The 21,044-nt window shown below is 34.7% G+C and overlaps 1 protein-coding gene across 1 annotated transcript in view; it reads right to left on the bottom strand.

The window, feature by feature from the left end:
• Positions 1–2,158: 2,158 nt before the first annotated feature.
• The window catches only part of LOC118205520 (cytochrome P450 4V2-like), a 223,504-nt gene continuing 204,618 nt past the window's right edge, over positions 2,159–21,044 (bottom strand). The window contains exons 7-11 of the mRNA XM_085827323.1: positions 18,195–18,353; positions 12,521–12,694; positions 9,808–9,874; positions 8,824–9,003; positions 2,159–2,650 (exon numbers count right to left, since the gene is read on the bottom strand). Of these exons, the coding sequence (XP_085683449.1) occupies positions 2,442–2,650; positions 8,824–9,003; positions 9,808–9,874; positions 12,521–12,694; positions 18,195–18,353 (789 nt within the window). The 3' untranslated portion in view covers positions 2,159–2,441. The remainder of the gene's footprint in view (positions 2,651–8,823; positions 9,004–9,807; positions 9,875–12,520; positions 12,695–18,194; positions 18,354–21,044) is intronic.

The raw sequence follows: 21,044 nt of genomic DNA, 5'->3' as shown, positions 1-21,044 counted from the left end.
TTTGAATCACATAATTTAGTAAGTTTTTAACTTCTATTATTTCCCTTTCTCATTTTGAATGTACTGTGTCTTTTAAGTTCTTATTTTAAGTTTCAAGTGCGATTTTTCGCGACTGAATTACGGAGAAGAAAATATAATATTCTTATATGTTCAACATTCACCATTAGTACATGGTGAATGTCGACATTTACCGGTGTCAGTCAGAAATAAGAGTATTTCGAAAAGATTTTGGACATACAGCAAGTGACTATGTGAATGTCGACATTCACCGGTGAAAGTCAACATTCTCCAGATTTCGGTGTTTCACCGTAATATATATATATATACTAGTAGTTACGCTGCCAGCCTTCGCCTCGGTTTTAAATGAACCGGAAAAATGTCTGAAGGGAACACTAAACGTTAAATTAATAAACTCTGCAGAATTTTAGTATGCAGAACAAATTCATTAAAAAAAATGAAAGAAAAGAAAATCTGAAAGGTTTCAGATTTTAAATTACGTCCAAAATGGCGTTTTTTTAAACATTTTGTCTGTTATCTTTATTTATTAAATATCATGTTCTTCGCACTTAAACCATAAAATTCAGTTCAACAGCCATATCGCAAAATAGTTTTAAATTGAGCATATCTTTAGAATTTTCGATACAGAGTCTCGCGCGCTGGAGATAAAAATTTTTTTTTCTGTACAACGTTGCCATTGCTCGCTTTGAAATCCTTGAGTTTGTTAATAAAAAATTTGTGAAAGTTTTACAAAATATGAAATCAATAATAAAACAAATTCCAAATTTTAAATTTGGTCTTCCACATGCCCATATTCGCAGTAAGATTACGTCATTCAAAATTCGATAGCTCTATGTACCGTTGTTTTATCACAATGCGAGAAATATTCATACATTTATGCAGATTTTTCATTATTTAATTTCTTAAAATATAATGCAGGACTCTAACATTTGGTGGCCACAGTTTGAAAAGTGAAACGGACATTTATAGTGTACCAACGCAAAATCGCAAAACGGATACAATAGTCCTTCAGAGACAAAGCCACTTTGGACTAAAAACACAAATAAAAATATATATATATATGTGATGTACCAGCTTTTGTCCGGAATAAATAGATTGGTGAAGAATCATAGATGTAGTCTAAATTATCAGACGATAAGTTTAAAAAACATGATCCATTTATTATATTTCAGGGGAAATAGCAATTACAAAAATCTGATCTCCGGAGTAAATAGAAAAGAATTACTAATAACTTTTTGTATGAAGTTTACTGCATCGTGACATTTAAGAAAAAGCACCCGATATTCCTTTGCGAGTCCTTTTATAGCCTCTGGAAAGGCGGAGCTTCCAAGAAATGACGTCAGCCTCGTCAGCCAATCCAGTTCGCTTTAAAATTTTCCAGAACATTCTATAACTATACCTGTAGAAAAGGCGGGAAAAACAACTTGACTACGGGGCTGTGAATTTAATTCCACGTACTTTCAAATAAGAGACCATCGCCATTAAAAATGAAAAGAACATACAGTTAGAAATTTAAGTGTATTCTTGACTATTGAATTTTATTATTACATATATATATATATATATATATATATATATATATATATATATATATAACAAAATTACAATGAAATAGGCAATATCCCTCCTTAATACAAATGTTAATTATCCTAATAAATAAATTAACCAGCTTCCCGTTGCCTTTTCTCAACAGATGTCCAGTATCCAAGAGAAACATTAAATTGAAAAACTGCGCAGAATTATCGTCCTCAGTTTTCTAAGTTGCTGATTTTCAACAGTCAGCAACTGAATGTACACAACTGATGAAAGACTGGACAACTGATGAAAGCAGTACACAACTGAATAAAAAACTGCTGCCCAAAACCACATTTGTAAAAGAAGGAACCTATTCTAAATAATGCGATAAATTCGAAAAGTTGAAATAAAAAAAAAATCTTATTCGAATTTTGAAAAAATCGCTTCGAGGTGCACTGGCTCTTGTTTAGATAAACCCATATACCAAATTTCGTAGCCCTGGGTCTATCAGCTTACGCACCGCACAAACGGAAAACGCATAGACTCTTTCTTTTATTATATTTAGTGATTACATAAACACAAAAAAACAAAGCAATCGAGATTATGGGGGAAAAAAGCAACAAAATCAAATTAAAACATAATTTTATTTACAATTACAAGCGTTCGTTTCTAATAATACTGTTCACCTTTTCCTGTTCGGATAAAATAAGGGCAATCATCGATGTTCTTCAAAATATTTTACAAATCAAGTTCTGAAACAATATCTCGAATATCATCTCGTATTATCGCTTAAGTTTTTAAACAAAAGTTTTTCTTTAAAAATAAGTGCTTTAATTGTTATTGGTACAATCAGTTAGATTAAACATGCGTGATTATATAATCAATTTAAAATGACGTTGTAAATTATTTTATACTGTTGCTAGTAATAAATTTTTCCCATCGCTTCGACTTTCTTTCGGATATCTGGACCTAAATTTAACTCTGATGGGTGTTGATGACCGTAGAATAAGTTCCGCTGCTGGTGATATGATATCCCTTGGATCCAGTGACTCCAACGTATAGTTTCTTAAAATATGACAGACTACAGTCTTTTCTTCCATGATAGCAAATCTCTGACCTGAAAGTAATCGGAATGTCAAACAACTAAAACAACGCAAAAATTACTAATTGAATTTATCATTTACTTAACAAATCCTTAATACTAGATATCACAAAAAATTAGAAATTTCCCTTAAAATTCATATAAAATCAGCAAACTGACGTTCTGAGTACGGTTAAATTTTATCACAAAGGCTCATTTGTTTCAACATGAGAATATAGTTAAACTTTTTACCGATAGATGGCACCATTAGTATTACACTTTAAGAATAGAATAGAAAAATTAAGTGTATACAGTGTTTTATTCGCTTGGGGTATCTGTGAGGAAATTATAAATCAAACTAAAATTGTAGTAGTGAACCATGAGCTTTCAGTTGTATAGTAGTGAACCGTGAGCGTTCAGTAGTATATCTTGAACATAAGCGGTGCGACAGAAGTTTTCTAGGTTTTTAACAGAAACTGGCATTTGCCCACCCATGAGGAACTACTAGTAAACGTTACGGCAAACGTTTAGGACAAAGTTTACGATAAAGTTCGAGCGCAAAAGAATTTTCCGAGTGTTAACCAAATGCTAGCCTAAACTAAAAGTGGGAAGATTCATAAAAATTTAAAAGAAAAAAGTTAAAATGTGCAAGAAAAGGAAGAAACGAAATGTGTCATTTTAAATCTAAATTTTCTGAAACCGACGAACATAGACGATCCCGCGTTCTATTTTTCTATCCGTCTTAGGATTAAGCTCATGTGTTCTAAGCTTTCTTTTTGCCTCGTTTAATAACAAAAACAAATGCCCTGTCGTTTGTGATGTTTCAATTCTATGTTATTTGAACAACACATGCTACTGATTAAATTACTCTCGCTATGTGAGAAAAACGCCAATTAGAAAGACCATAATGGATGGTCTTTCCATTGGCGGACAACAGAAATTTGCACAATGGGAAATGATGAATGGATGGATTAAATTCATGGATTCAAACCTGCAACAAAAAAGGAGAGTAAGCAACGAACACCAAAGCATTATTACGTTGCAAAATGTTTTCAAAATCCAGATATGAAAGTTATTACAGCATTTCAACAATCAGCATCATGGTGAACCTGCAAGACATAGTCCTAATGTCTTGAAATCTAAGAAGCCACAATTTGATACCCTTTGGAAGAAGGCAATCAATGGTACAATCACAATATCTGACGTGGTCGTAATCCAAAAGTGTATAGAAGTTTCTTATCATATATATTATGATAAGAAACTTCTAGAGACATATTTGTATACTTAGAAAAGAAAAAAGACCAAAGAACCTATCAAGAACTGGTAAATCCATGTGCATTTGAGAAATTGTAAAAACTGTGTTGGGTTCTGAAGCAGAATCGCGCGCGTGAATACACACATGGGGATTGAAGCACATATTTAGCGGATTCTGTTATTGAACGATGTGATTCAATCGCGTATTCTTCAAAATCTGGTTGAAGTAGTAAACTGCAAGTAAAACTACTGAAGAGTTAACTGAGCGAATTAACTGAAGTTGATAACTGAAGTTAAATGTTGATGTTTGCGCGATAAACGAAAGAAAAAGAAGTGATGGAAGTATTGAACTGGCATTTTCAAAAGTATCAAATACTCAAGAATACGACAGGATGAGATTGCTCTTGCAAATATTGGGCAAAACTGTTGGACTTTTGTTATTCATCAAGACTGAAATGCTGCAAGTTACTATAGAATAATCATGAATTCGCATCAAAAGATTTCCCAGCGAATTAAGAACAATATTTAACGACTGTAGTAAATGTAATGTAGTAAGGTATATTAGAGCCAAAGCACTTAATCACGGTATATTTGTGCTTCTTAAGGTGAAACGGGTGCTGTACATACTCTGCATTTTTATTGCACCGAAGTACAGTGGTTCTCCAAGGGCCACATACTTTAAGCAAAAGTTTTAAATTAGAAGAGGAGATTACACAGTTTATTGCTAAACAAAATTGTGATTTAAGTATTGCTTTTGAAAAAAAAAAAAAGATACGCAATATTTCAGTTTGCCTACTTAGCAGATATATTTGATTACCTGAATATACTAAGCACATTAAGGCTTTGGTGAAACCATAATAATAGCTAGCGAAAAATTATTTTCATTTATTAAAAAACTAAAATTTTGAAGCAAATTGAAATGAAAATTCTGACACACGTTTCTTTACTTGTTTCAGTAACTGAAATGAGTTCTGAAATGTTCAGTAACAGAAATGAGAAAATAACAATTATACTTGAAATTGCCAAACATCTCCAACAATACAGTGACTCATTTCTTGGATACTTTACTACGGGAAAAGTATTAGCAAAGTTGATATAGAATACTGTATCCACTTCTATCCGGCACAAATTTGATGTCATAAAAAAAAAGAACAGTCTGATTAAAATAGGAGCAAATTCACGCATGCAAACTGAATTTGAAAACGTGAACTAAACATAATTCTGTTATGCACGGAATGTATCCATAGCTGGCTACATACTCTTGTTTCATTTGCTGCAACCCACTTACATGAAATGGGATTTTTATCACTTTCGCACATAAAAAACAAAATCTAGAAATCGCTTTGATAATATACGCGTGCTTTTTCAAAATAAGCACCTCCATGGTAAAACACTGCCAAACATCGGGGCTCCTGGGCACAGTGCCCTACAGTTTATCGAATAAATTTGATAAAATACTATAGAGGTTCCAGAAACAACTTAAGGAATATGTAAAATAGTAGAAAAGTAGTATTAATGTTTTTCCTAAAAAAAATTAGAAATTATAAAAATAAAAAGAAATGCGAAAGCTGCTGAGCTGGTCCCAATACATAAAAGTAAATAAGAATTACCCAATGGCCGCCTTGAAGCTATAGTAGTTAGGGAAGCCTGACTGCGATACCAAAGGGGCCGGGTTCGAATCCTGGAGAAGGCATAGATGTAAAATTGTCAGTTCCTTCATAGCAGGGTAGCGGTGCCCGTCTATTAGGTGCGTCCACAACAAAATAGCCACGATTTCTGGCCTTAATAGTGGCCAATGCCGTTATAGGCAAGTGCCCGCCATTTGGTAGAGGGAAAAAAAAAAAAAAAAGAATTACCACTGATAGATACAAATTTACAGAAGGTATAACAGAAGTTACATGAATAAAGTTACGTAACAAAAAATACATGAATTCGTTATTTCTCCAATATAGTTCTGAGATTTAAGATTGCTATAGCCCTTTTCGTGTTATTTATAGTCTTGTAATCATAGTTATAAATTCTGATTTCAAAGCGTCTTGTCAAATGGTAATAAAATGCACGCAGTTGAATAATTTTCAATTCCTCGTGCATAGCGTTATTTCGAACTCACCAGCGTGAGTTAATAATTTGACGCAAAACGGAGTTCTGCGCCGTTTGCAGCTGTTTCCCATTTGTTCTACAAGAGTATACCCAGACTGGGCGTAGCATAGCATGAGATGCAAAATGGATTGTCTACTGATAGAATGCTGTTTCGAGGAATTAAGGGGTAGACTTTGGATTTACACGTTCGAAACTTGAATAATAGCACGTATGTGTGGAGAATATGTGAGAGAATTTGTAAGAATGAATCCAAGAAAAGTTACTTACTTAGTGGAGGGCGGAGTAGTTCAGTAAAATTGAAAATTTTCGTCTGTTTTCCTCTTTCTCGTGAACAAAATGCTTACAGGAATCATTAGGGAACAAATACATTGCTGGCAATCCAAAATGCAAAATACTGAAGGAAGCATACAAACAGAATGAAACTTGCATCATGTGAATACCGCGGTGGAACATGCAAATTGCTTTGCGCACGCGCACATCATGGGCGACTGCAATGCTCCTTACAATCCATATATAAATTGATGAAATAGTTCCATTTTGAATAACGTGAATTCTTCCCTTTTATTTATGAGAGCAGCTTCAGTGTGCCTCGTAGAAAAAAAACACGACCATCATTAAAGCATGTTTCTGAGTTCGATCGAGGCAGATTCGTTGCATTCAGAGATTGCGGATTATCCTTCAGGGAAATCGTTCATCGTGTCCCATGTAGCCAAGCAACAGTAATACCGAATCGGTGGATGCCATTAGGGTGGAACTAATTGCAACCGCTTCGACGCACCATTCCAGGGGAAGACAGGCATGTTGTGCGGATGGTACTGATAGAGCGAACCGCCACGTTCGATACAGTATCACAACGAATGCAGTGTGTAACACAAGAATAAGTGTCTGCATGAATAATTAGACATCATTTACAGTATGATGGATTGTCCGCTATGCGTCCGTTGCTTAGTTTACCTTTTACTTTAAACCACAGGCGTTTGCATTTGTAGTGGTGCATCAGCATACTGGTCTTGCACCCGGTGTTATTATGTGGAGTTGTATTGGATTCCGCTACCAGCGCTATATCTCTGAGGTTTTTAAGCCTGTTCTCTTCTTTACCTTTAAGGCTTACCTGTGGTAACACAACAGAAATAGACCACACGTTGTACGCAATGTTCAAGCTTCCTTCTTAGCCCAGATATTGCGCTGTTACCCTGGCCTGTCCTTTCTCCAAATCTATTGCCCATAGAACATGTTTGCTCAATGATTGGAGAACGCCTAGCCCGGCATATCGGACACGCAGGTACACCAAATGAACTTGTAATAACCTTATCAGGTTCAATGTTTCTTCTAACCTTCTTCGGAAACATACAATGACCTGACTAGAACAGAGAGCTTACTAAAGCTATGTTCACTAATTGTAGTAAGTAGACAGGATACAGACGAAGGGTATACAAAACCCTTTATTTTTTTTCTTTATATACAATGACTTCCGTACTTCGGAATACAATGACCCTCCACTCGGGGTCTAACTTAAAAGATATCAAAATAAAACTAAACTCTAATTTAACTTTAGAATAAGATTGGCCTTATAATAACAGGAAGCGTATGTAGCACAGAGACTGTGAACACTACAATACGTTTAATTTATCAAGAGGATTAAAACCTCTGGCCTGGAAGGCAAAGTAGCAACTGCGTAACTTCTAAGGTAAGCGGCCTGCTTCGAACTCACGGCTTCCTCTCTTCTGCTTGGCAAAAAGGCCACACTTAAATACTTGGCGTTCGCCAGACAACTTTGCATAAACTCCTTCACGCTTATAATTCTGGCCGGAAGTAGAAAATGAGAAGTGATAGTAAAGATTTAAAATAAAATAAACGTTAGTAAAACTTAAGATCCTTACAACCTTATTTTGTTCTAACAAATTATTTTTACTCTAAGAAACTTTCCTTTCCGTTCTGATTTCAATTTCCTGCCAGAATGCAAATTTAATGACGTATATGCAAATCTAAGTGAGTTCGGAAGCGGTATTTAAATAACAGATTTTAAGAATTCGTGGTAGGAGAGTTAATTCTGAATTTATCCCGTGTGTCCGAATGTAATTCTGTAATTAAATAGTTGTTACTAGCCAAGTTTTTCTATTGTTGTTACTAGCCAAGTTTTTCTATTGTTGTTACTAGCCAGTTTTCTATAGATTATATTAATAATCTCGGCTCGGGTTTGCTGTGTGCATCTAATCAAGGGGTTTAGATTGAGTAGTAGCCACTCCTGTAGCTAAAAGTTAATACGTTGTGATTGTACATACTATTCTGTGCCACAAGTGGTGGTTAAATTTGTGAGCACCGAGTAAGTGCATTTCCGTTTACTTAAAATAAAAAGGTTGTTATAACTTTCGTCTGTGGTCATTTGTTCGTCCTAGACCTAGCGAGAATTCGCTACTTCGTCTTTCAGAAATGTCTACCAGTTTATGCTCCCAACACACATAAGAAGACTCCGCAAACTTTGGTATGTGTGGCGGCAGCATGAGCTGCCGTTCCCCAAGAATACACCCAAAGCCTCATTTACTTAATTTCGCGACGTGCAGAAGCGGTTATTGAGAAACATGGAAGCAAAACACACAAATGTTCTCGTCTTCCTCATCTCAAAGAAGGCTGTACTTCAAATTAATTAACATCGACATTATGTGTAATCTCTGAAATAAATTTGCGTTTAGTATCCTTCGTGTTGCATTTTGGATAGCCAGCAGTGTATGATGCATTATAATTAATAGAATGCATACATTCTATGTTTATATTATACCTTGTTACACTTTAAAATTCTATAGTTGCATAGTCTATTATATTACAGTTGTTAAAATAAAATATAACATAGTTTTTACCGATGCAATTTCTTGGACCCGCGGAAAATGGGATATAAGCATAAGGATGGCGATTAAGAGAATTTTCTGGTAGGAAACGATCAGGATCAAATCTTTCCGGATCTGGGAAAACATCCTTGTCGCGATGCAGTTCGTAAGTTAATACCGTACATGAAGCTCCTTTAGGTATAGTGTAACCACCTGTAAAAAGAAAATATTTGTGATCTTCAGAGGAGGGAAGAGAAAGTAAATAAATTTAGCTGTAGAATTATTAAATTAGTATATTATTGTAGAAAAACACTAACGTCTAACTTTCAGATTTATTAATTTAGTTTTTATCTGCAATCTGTTAAAGCCTTTTTTAATAAAGAAATGACAACACTGGAGTATTATCGAAAGCCTGATTACAGAATACTACCGAAAGCCTAATTACTGAAAAGGAAGGTGATATAGATTTATAAGTTTAGAAACAGAAGTTATTAATAACCATGTGAAAAATATCTTTATTACTTGAGTGTAGTTATCGTATGCTACATACATTAACAGGTGTATTTACCAAGAGGTATAATTATATTTGGTATTTTTACGATGCTGTTTGTTTTTGAATGGTGAGTTGGTTCAGATATTCTCTATTGTTAAATACAAAATTTTATATTTTTGAGTACATTATTAAACAGCTTTTCAGTTGTATTACTAATATCAGTAATAATCGCTTTGACGCGGATATTTCAGTTAAATATAATTCTGGATTTAATGAAAATAAAGTAATTCCCTTTATTTATGTCAATTGAATTATGTAAAATAATAATTTTATACGCATTAAATTTTTAAGAAATAAAAACTACATTGCCATCTTCTTTCTTTCCACATTTAAACAAAGCATTAAAATGCATTACATATTTCAAATTAGTTATTCACAGAAAGTGTTAATTCATAACACAAAATGTTAGAAAAAGTATATTCTGATGCATAACATTAAGAATAATGAAAAAATCTAATACATACAAAACTTGGTATCTTCAGTAGCATGTCTTGCTATCATAGGTACCGAAGGATACAGCCTTTGGCATTCCTAAATTTAAATAAGTAATAAATTATTTTGTAATACTGCAGTAATGTGATGTCAGGCTTCTTTATTTTACATATATCAGATTTATGACATTAATTTTATTTATATAGTATTAGAAAATAATGGCGTTCATCCAAGCTAAATATCTGTTTAGTACAAGTATATAACCTATACGGGATTTGCTGTCACCCTATACAGAACTTTTCTACGCTTTACATAGGAATTTATAAAATGAAAACAAAATGCAGAACAGAAATTTATACTTACAGCCTGTTGCGAATCCAGGGAGATAGCTATGGAGTTGCGTTCCCCACTCACTCACAGAGCTAAAAGAGAATTCTTGATTTTTTAAAAATCTTTACTCCCATTTGGTTTTAATCTCCTTCTTTTTCTTTTTGTAAAAAAAGTGGCAACATTGCTTTCTGGCTTGATAGGCTCGAAAATTTTCTTGCTTTTCTAGTCATTCCGCTCGTACTTGTAGCTTTGACGCGCCAAAAACATTTTTCGGCTAGCTATTTCATTGTGTTTTAATTAAATTATGGAACGCTTTGTAGTGTCTTTTGTAATTCTTAGCAAAATAATACCCAATATTTGTACTTATTGTAACATGAAGTGTGTAAAGCGTGAAAAGTTAAAATATTTTGATTTACTTAAGCCCATGTGGTTTGATATTCCATAATTTTGGACCTTTGGCATTAGTGATTAATGTTTTGTCAAATTTCTTAATTTTTCTTGAGCATTTATTGTAACACTTATTGTATGCTCATTGTAATTGAGCACTGTTTTATGAGAATTTGAGCATAACTATTATCATTAAATTATTATGCGTACTTAGTGTCCTCAGTCAAAAAAAATTCGTTTTGTGATTATATAAATTCCTACATGAGTAATCAATCACATTAGTATAATTTTCTTATTCTAGATCCCACCCCGCCTAAAAAATAGAAAAAAAGAAGACAAGCTTCTCTGCTGAATTTCTTTTTAAGCGAAATAAACAAAAGCTTATGTGGTGGAGGCAGAAATAGTCGAGAATAGTGGTGGTGATGATCCATAGTAGTTCCTTATTGGTAGTAGATAGCTGTATTTCTGTAATGGGTAACGGCATACCTAGTTCCAGTTTCTGAGGTAGTCATAGTACTGATAATAATGAGAAGAGCTTGTTCTGCCCTCAAAAATTTAACTATAGATGATAATTATATCGAGCTTATCGGTTTGTGAGGGTTGCGGAAACCTTGTAATAAGCTACGATTATTTGATGTTATTGAAACGTAAAGAAAGCCCTCCGAAAATTACAAATTCCCGTCAAGCAGCGCTGCACGTTCTCCAGAAACTTTTAGTATGGATGATACGAAAGTATCCCTGGCTATACTCTACAGTAGAAGACGAAAACTTCTGCAAATATTGTGTATTATTTTGCTATGAATTATGCTGGATGCATATCTTCACAATCTGTGGACTATTTGTGTAAGAACGATTTAAGAAGTGGAAACACAGCTAGCAGTACTTCAATAACCACAACGCTTTAGAATATCACTTTAGAATAGAAGTTCGTTTTTGCATTACACCAACTTAACATAATCATGCAAAAGTTTCTCATTGTTCTAAGTTTATATCTCACCTTATAAGGTCTTATAAGGTTTATCCTTGACTACTTTTCATTCATTATATTCTAACTGTAGTCTTGTGCTTCGAAAATTAAATTATTTGCGTAATTTTCCCCTTTTGATTTTCGGACGATATAATTACTTAAACAAAAGGGGGCAGAAAATACGTGAAGAAATACGTTAAGTACAGAAACATGTGGTAAAAAGTCCTTTTGAAGGAAGAGAGAGTAATGTGGTCATCAGAACACTGAATAACATTCTTGTTTGTAAAAGTGGTTCCCATTTGAAAAACGTTTGAGAAATGTTTTCTAAAGAATAAGTCCGATGGTCTTATTATGAAGAATCAAGTGGATCACCAGAACTTCACCATCAGTTTTACTTCTATAATCCCCACCGCAATAATGGTACAGCTCTGTCCAGGTTTTCATGAAGAATACTTCGAGGTGGGAGATTATAAAGTCTACCATTCCTCTTCCTCTAACATTGGAATTCTCGACAGGACTTTTGTATTTTAATTTATCCTTGCAGCACAGACACGGTACTCTAATAAACATCGAAGTCTTCTCCGGGATTCAAGGCTAGGCCCAACAATATGGCAGCTAGTCTCGCTAACCACTACACCGATAAGGACATCTCATCCTTTTGACATGATTTTCGTGTCATGTCTCAGTTCCGCAAAGAGAGTGCTGTCATTCATGCTCAAGCTTTATTTGGGATTTGAATTAGAATTTAAGCACGCGAGTGGCAGTGAGTCTCCGTTTATCTACGTAACGAATATAGAGGATGAGAGACCTATCCTGACAAATCTCTAATAATAATAATGATATTTTAATACAATTTAATACGCGTCTGAGAATTAGTAACAAATAGCCGCTTAAGATCAATAAGTAGTGATTCTTAAAATATTTCGGAGAACAAGAAAGCCCTCAACACAACAGCTGGAATAATGATTCAGAAGTCAAACAACAAAAGCTGGAATAATATCTAGTCATGTAAGGGATTGTTTATGTATAGTTCGTAATTAAACGTACTGCATGTTTCGTACCTTTAGCACACAGTCGAGGTAATTCATGTCTTTCAGATCATCTGTGGTCACAGGTCTCTCAGTGTCATCTCCAAATATTCTGTCCATTTCTTCATGCAATTTTGCTTGGACATCTTCGTGGAGTCCTATTAGATACAAAGCCCAACTTATACCCATAGAAGTGGTGTCATGGCCCTAAATTAACATGAAATAAATAAAAATGATTATATTATGTGATAAAAATTTTCTAAAAGTAAATTTCCCTAAAAATTTATTTTTAGGACATACTACATTTTAAAGAATTATAGAACATGTAATTCGTCTTGAACATTGAACTACATGTTAAAATAATATTCTTTGATTAACAAGTACATTTTTTTCCAAACAGGAGAAAGACATATATATCTCTTAGTATTCATATGAATATTCAGTCGTTATATTTAAGGAATTATGATTTCAGTGTGCACTGAACTATAAGTTGGGCAATAAGTTTTCTAAAAATGAATAAAATTTATTAGAAAATAATTATTGTGCCTCAAAGTGAGAAAATGAGCAGATGTTTGCTCATTTTCGAACTCTATGTATACTAAACAGTTTGTGCAATATACTTGTAAAAATGCGCAGAAGTTCGAAAAGTTTATTTAGTTAATAAGTTTTACTTTCGTTTAAATTTTAAGTAATACGGTAATATGGTGGTGCTCAATATTGCTACGACTTTCAGTAGAGTCTTGTTGTATCTTCCACAACAAAATTTTATGAGAAAAGTTTTGTTAGCACATTATATATGTATAATAAAAAATTTAGAACCAAATACTGAAATAAATGAAATTCAAAACCAAAATTCCCTATAAATATGTAAAAAATAACAATAGTTACCAAACCAGAAGAATAATAGATATGGGAAATACAAAAATTATGTAAGGAGGGGGAATAAAATCAAAGTCTGATTCAGCGTTCTCAAGAGGAGGTGGATCAGATTCAGTTGAGCCCCTTGGAAAAACACTGTGTTTCTTTTAATCCAAAATTAGTTGATGAATCATTCTAAATTATTTAATTATACCAGTTCACCCAAATATTTTATGTAAAACATATTTTGATGCTATTTCTCTCTCTCTCTCTCTATATATATATATACAGACAGATATATGCCTATGCTTTAGTATGTTGTTGTGCACCTCCCTTTTTGGTTGCTATCGGCCGCACCAAAAGTATATATCTATATATATTCTTTTGGGTGTATACATATATATATATATATATATATATATATATATATATATTTAAATTTAAAATTTAAATTTAAACAAATTTAAATTTAAATTTTAACAAACACGTATAAAAGTAAAAAAGCAAATTAAAAGCCAAAATAAATAAATAAATATATATATATATATATATATATATATATACATACATACACCAATATATTACTCGGCTCAGAGAGCTCAGTATTGTTATTCTTATATATCGGAAAATTGTGCATTTTTTGCTTTAAAAATGATTGAATTAGGTTATTCTTATCTTCCGGTTAAGGTACTCATGCCTCTACATGCAATCTACATGCAATATTTGTAGAATTATCACCAATTTAAAAGTTGTTTAATTGTGGCTAAGCCTAATTTTTTTTTTTTTTTACTTCCTTGTACGAAGTAAAAAGAAAGTATTGTAATCGCGAAAAATTCTGCGCATCATATTTCAACGAAAATATCCATTTTGAAGCCTATCGAATGCAATTTTTGAGCGGCGTCTGCACATAAGGGCAGAATAAAAGACTCTTGCCCCCCCAAAAAAATATAAAACTGTTTTGAAATGAAATCTGAAGAGCGTTCTGTTTCGTAGCGTCTGTGCGTACGTACGTTAGTATCTCGTATAACTGAAAAACGTGTAGCTTCAGAACGTTGAAATTATGTATGCATTTTGTTTTGAATGTTGAAATTTGCCATAACAGCTAGATGTTCACCTCGTATTTTGGTTGCAATCGGCCGTACCAAAAGTATATATGTTACTTATATGTACACTCTTTTACTCGGTTCAGTGAGCTCAGTTTCTTTATTCTTATATTAATTAAGACACAATAACACGCCGAACAAATACTAATTCCGAAGTCAAACAACAAAAATCAGCGTTTCGAATTTTCACAGGATAAGTTTCAATGGTTTTACCGAACCACCATCCTCAGCTGCAAAAGCGCAAATGAACGAGATAGGATAAAATGATTAGATAAGATAAGAAAGCCAGGACAGGAGATAAGCTTGTGGCGCCATCTGTTGATGAAACCAGAACTAAAGACAATTTCTTTAAAGGCCGAAGGCAAAGATGGATTGAAATTAGGATCGTTAACTAGAACAGAACGATTTTTTTTTTAATGTGAAATGCCTCCAGAAAATCAAGTTCTCCAATGGAAGATGTTTTTTGAATAATTTTGGCAGCAGAAAAATTAAAAGTGTGATTTTTCGGACCAACAATGTTGGGCAACAGAAGACTTTTGTGTTTCCTTTTTTCTAACATATGCCTCATGTTCCTTGACGCGAAATTTTAAGGCTCTCTTAGTTTGGCCAATGTAAATTAAACCACACTGGCAAAAAAATCCTATAAGTACCCCAGGAATTCATATCCGGAATGGGCTCCATGAGTATGGAACTCGGAATTTTATTGATGGGAGAATAAACGACCCGAAATTACAGTGAAGAACAAAAATTAAATAATCACTCACAGAAGGGAGTCTATTTTTTCGGAACGACAATCTTTAGGGATTGTCCAATTTCCTTGAGCCAACACCTTAAAATGAAGATAAACTATCACTGGCACGTTGAAGTTCATTCTGTATACAAATTGCTGGAAAAAAGGGGAAGACCATTTTTCAGGTAAATATACTTTCGGAAGCGTCCATTATTTTCAGGAATAACATATGCCGGAAAGTGACAAAATATTTGTATCTGGAACTTCCCTGTGTTAGGAACCGCAGGTGCTGGATACTAATGAGAAATACTTGTATCTGGAACGCGTCTGAGACAGGAACCGTAGGTGCCGGATACCAATGACAAATACTTTTATCTGGAACGCGTCTGAGTCAGGAACCGCAGGTTTAATGACAAATACTTCTATCTCTAACGTCCGTATGTCAGGAACCACTTCGGGAATGTCCATTTTTCGTGTTCGGAAGAGATTATATGGAAATTCTGGTGAAGAATGGAAATGTGTGCTAATTTTTCTCGGTAAAGAGCTCTTTACAGATAGCACTAAATTTTAATCAGCTCGCAGAAAAAAAGCTCTTTGCAGCTTGCACAATATTTTAAATCATCGCCTAATAGGTGCCTCCACAATAAAGAGGCCACCACTTCTGGCCTTAGTGGTGGCCAATGCCGTTATACGCAAGTGCCCACCATTGGAGAAAAAATATTTTTAATCATCTTGCAGAAAAATACTCCTTTAGTAATAAAGATAAGGCATCCCAAGCCCGCTTGCGCAGATAGCCCGCAACAGGGCAGACGTCCCCTAAACGAATTTCACCACTCCAAAAACTCAAAACTATCTCCAAGTGCCGCTGATATGCCGCGAATATCCTACTATTTGTATGACGTGTTCCGGCTCTTTGAAATAATTGCCCTATGGACAACCTGACTATAGAGTTTTCTTGGTGCTTGAAAGCGAGGCTTTGATGGTGAGAACGAGAGACCGCAAGACAGCACAGGTCTGAGAAATAATAGCAGGTCCTTAAGTGGGAGTAATAAACTGATGGTAGGCAGTGACGTCATGCCCGGTCTGTAGTCCTTATCTAGTAGGGTGTCACTTACGCCGATGAAAATATGTACAAATAATGCAAATGACTTTTGGTTACACTCCCAAAATTCCATTCATGACGTAAAATAAAACTTAATGGAGATTTGAGTAATAGGTTTGTAATCAATGCAAACTCAAACCATGACTCCGTTCGTATGGAATCATCTGTATACTGATAGACCAATCCAAATCAGGGGACATCTCAGTAGAGGTGTTGACGTCATTTAGATTAGATTAGATTGCATGTGAAGTGAGAAAAACAGGCAAAGTCTTCTGAGTTTTCACTTAAATGGCACATATGATACTTCAAAATAATTGTAAAAATATGTACAAAACATGTAGATACAAACTAAAACAAGTAAAATTAAAAGTTTCAAAAAAGTCGCCGTTTGAAATATACACAAGTCCATCCTTCGTATAAAGGTGCCTGATTGGCTCTGATGTGGATTGTTCAACAAAAGGTATTGAAAGTTCATAAAATACACGATAAATTCAGTTAGGTGGGAAAATTCTGATTTCGGAATCCTCCTTCGATCTCATCCAAAACTATCTCACGAGCTTAAACACCCGTACAAGCCTCGAAGAAAACTCGGTTTCTCCACTCAACTAAATTCTACAGGTCGAAGAATTGCAAATAAAATTAAATTTGACCAAACTGCTAAGTTCTCTTTTTATTTTGTTGTTAAAACTTCACTCCCTTTGACAAATAGAAATATAGATGCATCACAAAGACCTCAGCTGATATCTGGAACCAGTTGAGTCATCAAACGAGTGAGAAACAAAATTTGACCCCAGCTAACAAGCGGAAAAACAACCAAAGATAAGAATCACAGCTTCCCTTGAAATAAGAAATTTACAGACGCCCATCGGAAAGAAACTCATTTATTCAACACCTTTAGCATTTGCTACGAAAAGTGAAGCAAAGACGCCAATTAAATTTTCCTTTACCACCCAGTAAAGAAAAACCGCGCGGCGCGAAAGACTTCCCGGTTTATCGTAAATGCTATTCACATTCGTTGGTAAACAAGAAAGTTTTTTAAATATTCAGAAAAAAATGCTCTCTATCTTTGTTAGAAAAATTGAAAATAAACACAGCTAAAGATTTTAAATGTTAAAAAAATATATATTTAGTACACTCTTTACAATTTCAGTACAAATAAAATACCTAAATAGTGATTAATTAAATAACATAAGCATAGGTGCCAAGAAAGTATTTAAAATCTTGATTACTTTTTATATATGAGAAAATGATTGATTGCAGTATGGATATTTCTTCTCTGACGTTCGTGAGGTTTTGAATTAATGAAACTGAACTTTGTTGCTCTTGAGTTAATTTAGAAATTGATTGAATATGTAGTTTATGTGAATTGAAGTAATGGATTAGCAGAGAGATAGCATTGTCTGTTACCCAAGCACCAGCGAAGATTTATTCCTTTTTGTTTTTCAGGTTAAGTTTTACTGAGTATGAATTTGCAATGATAGAGTTAAATGATTCTAAGAATGTTTATTAAATGTAAAGTGGGTTAGATCAATAACAAAGTTCTTCCTCTACACAGGTTAGGAGTCAGAGGTTTCAGATATTAATTTGAGTTTGAGTAAATGCATGCTTTTTTTTTTTTTTTTTTTTTTTTTTTTTTGCATCCGGCACCAACCGCGTAACTTTGAAAACCAACGAATTAACAGGTACCACCACGTTTTCCCTTATATAACATACTCGTCTTTCTAATAGGGATTATAGTGTGCGAAAATAATAATGTATGGAATAAATGTTTTAACAGTTTTGTTAAAAGTAGATCACTAAAATAAAAAATTAATTTCCTTCGGCTAGAACATTAGATCGTACCATTTTATTATCAAATAAGGTCACAGTTTGAACTCACTCTTTAGCTGTTGAAGATTAAAAATTTCATTTTACCTCAAAAGTGAATGTATCAACCTCTTCTCTGATATCTTCCTCGCTAAGGCTCTTTGTTTCTAAGTGATGTTCTAGCAACAAATCCATTAATGCTTTCCTTTTCCTTTTAGTAATTTCAGCGTCTCCACACAAAAGTTTCTTTTTCTTTTCTTGAATGACCTTAACAAATGAATAGTTTAGAAAAGAATAAATACGATCACGTTAATAACGAGAGTAGATATAAGATAAAAAAAATCACAAATTTCATACACATTTATTTTATGTTAGTAATAAAAGCATGTATACTTTTATGCAGCCATTGGACAGATTTTAAATACATTGCTAATATTTCCATTTAATTGATATCAGCAAGAAATAATTATTAAAAGTTCACTTCTTTCTAATAAATAAAAACATTCAGTGGTAAATAATGAATACATAGCATTTAATAATTTACTTTTTTATATTACAAACTAATTGGCAAGGCCTAAAAAGTTTATTTATCTTTTATATGAGAAAAAGGTGCTTTTATTTCTTTCCACCGACGGCAAGTCCGCCGATACACTAGGGTACTTTACATACTCCAGGTGGCCCGGCTTCAGTGCAAAATGCGAATTGTGCTTCAGCAAGGATGTCTGGTGCTGTGAAAGCTTCAGAACTGAGCGGAAGAAAAATGCAATTACAATAATTTATATGCCCAAAGAACAGATGTGCTTCGCCTAAACGAGTACGAACTGGCGTATCCTAGAAGAAAAGTGAAAGCTTTAAAGCAACTTGGAGTGGGTGCAGTCGATTTACAGCCCTGGAATAATTTAGTTCCACGAGGGAAAAATAAAAATTTCCGCAAAAAGCTTCCGAAAGATTTGGACAGCAACTAGATAAGTTTTCAGAAATATATTATTGACCTGCAAAGGAAAAAAAAAATTAAATATTTACTGATAGGTATTGAAAATATAGATTAAACTCCAGGTCACGAAAAATCTCACCTCACCGTAGTGCTTTCCTGTTTAGCGAACGGTACAAAATTAAAACCTATGATTTTTTTAAAACAAAGATGATGCCTAAATATAATTTCCCAAATGGTGTTTTCATTTCAAATGGTGTGCATGGACGAAAAAAAATGTGAAATTTCGGATAAAAATGTTTGGCAGAAACGTCCTGTAAAGTCGCTGAACACTGCCAGTTCGGTCCAGGGTTCAAATCCCGGCGAACAATTTGGCTGCATGGGCGTTTTCGTTTTTTCCCATGTGTAACGTATATACGAATCAGTTTCCCTTAAAAACTTTTCCACGAAGGCGTCCAAGCCCCGATTAGCAGCCTACAAATTGCGGTGGAGCATATCTTCTCAACATCGAAAGGAGAATTAGAGGTCTTTTGCAAATCAACTAAAGACATAGATCAATTAGAAGAGAAATTACAAAATGCCAACCTTGAGATTGATCTGCAAAGACGGCAAAGAAGAAAGCCACGCTGCACTGTTCATAACGTCCCGGACATGCCCGAGGAACTCATCGGGGAAATCGCTGCAACAGCAGAAATCCCATCCAAAGGCATCAAAGCGTTCTTCACACTCCGAGAACGGAACCCAAAGCGAGTCAAATGGGTCCTGGAGTGCCAACCGTTCATCCTCCCGGCAGTCCTTAGGGCAAGACGAATTTTCACAGGCTGGCACGTACACGCAATCACAGAGTACCTGGGCATCCGTCGCTGCTACAAGTGCCAGCAGCTCGGACATACCCAGAATAAATGCACATGCATGAAGAACTTCTGTGCCTACTGCGCCGGACCGCACAATGTCAAAAACTGCAAAGCAGAACTACCAGAATGTATTAACTGCCGTGACGCAAACAATAGACATGGAACCATGTACGACTGTAGGCACCCAGCCTACGCAACTGAATGCGCAGAATACCAGCGAGCAGCTGCCTACATCCGCAGCATCACCCAATATTAATAACAACACACCACGTAATTGCGAAAGTCAACAAGCACAAAACGCTTAGATAAACACAGTGTTTAACTCAAACGAAGAACCCATCAGATTTTTACAAATCAATATGCAGCGAGCCAGGGCTGCGGTCGCTCAGACAGTTCAATTCGCAATTGATAATAAAATAGACTTTATCATAGGTCAAGAGCCATATACCCGCGATGGTGTGGCAGCAGGTTTTCCATTGCAATGGACAGTATTTCAAAGTTCCAATCACGACCATCCACCAAGAGCTATAATAATAAGCTGTAATCCGGACTGGTCTCCAACATCTATCTCACTCGATATTAATATTTAATAATCAAGATCATGTAGCAGTGCTCCTAGAAGTACATTCCTTCGCTGTTATCTTAGTGTCGATCTATTCTCCTCCAACAGCGGATATTGGCCCGACGACAAGATTCATCCAAAGTATCATACATCGATTTAAAATCCCAAATATGATCTTCGCAGGCGATTACAATTCACATAATACGGCCTGGGGATATCGAACTACAGACCCGAAAGGAAGAGAACTAGAGGACTTCATATCCTCAAGTAATCTAATAGTTCAGAATACAGCAGATGCACCACCATCCTTCGACAGGGTCTTTGAGCAGGGATGGCCAGACCTCACCCTGACCACTCTGCACGTAGCACCTCTTTTGCAGGACTGGAAAGTCGAAGAGGAAGAGAGCCTCAGTGATCACAAGTTTATTACCTTCTCTATATCGCAGACCACCTCCGTGTCCAAGATCAAACGCTATAACCTTCCTGGCCAGAAATTAACAACATTAACGAAGAAAATTAAAGTGCAGCTAATGCGCCTCGAACCTTCGCTCCAACTAGCTAACACGGCAGCAGAATTAGAAGACTTCTCTGTAACATTACAAGAAACAATG

This window comes from Stegodyphus dumicola, chromosome 1 (assembly GCF_044657685.1).
Source record: "Stegodyphus dumicola isolate Sdum_Otavi_A_Nest chromosome 1, ASM4465768v1".
Lineage (NCBI taxonomy): Eukaryota > Metazoa > Arthropoda > Arachnida > Araneae > Eresidae > Stegodyphus > Stegodyphus dumicola.
The sequence above is the reverse complement of the archived record's forward strand: the minus strand, read 5'-3'. Positions and strand labels throughout refer to the sequence as shown.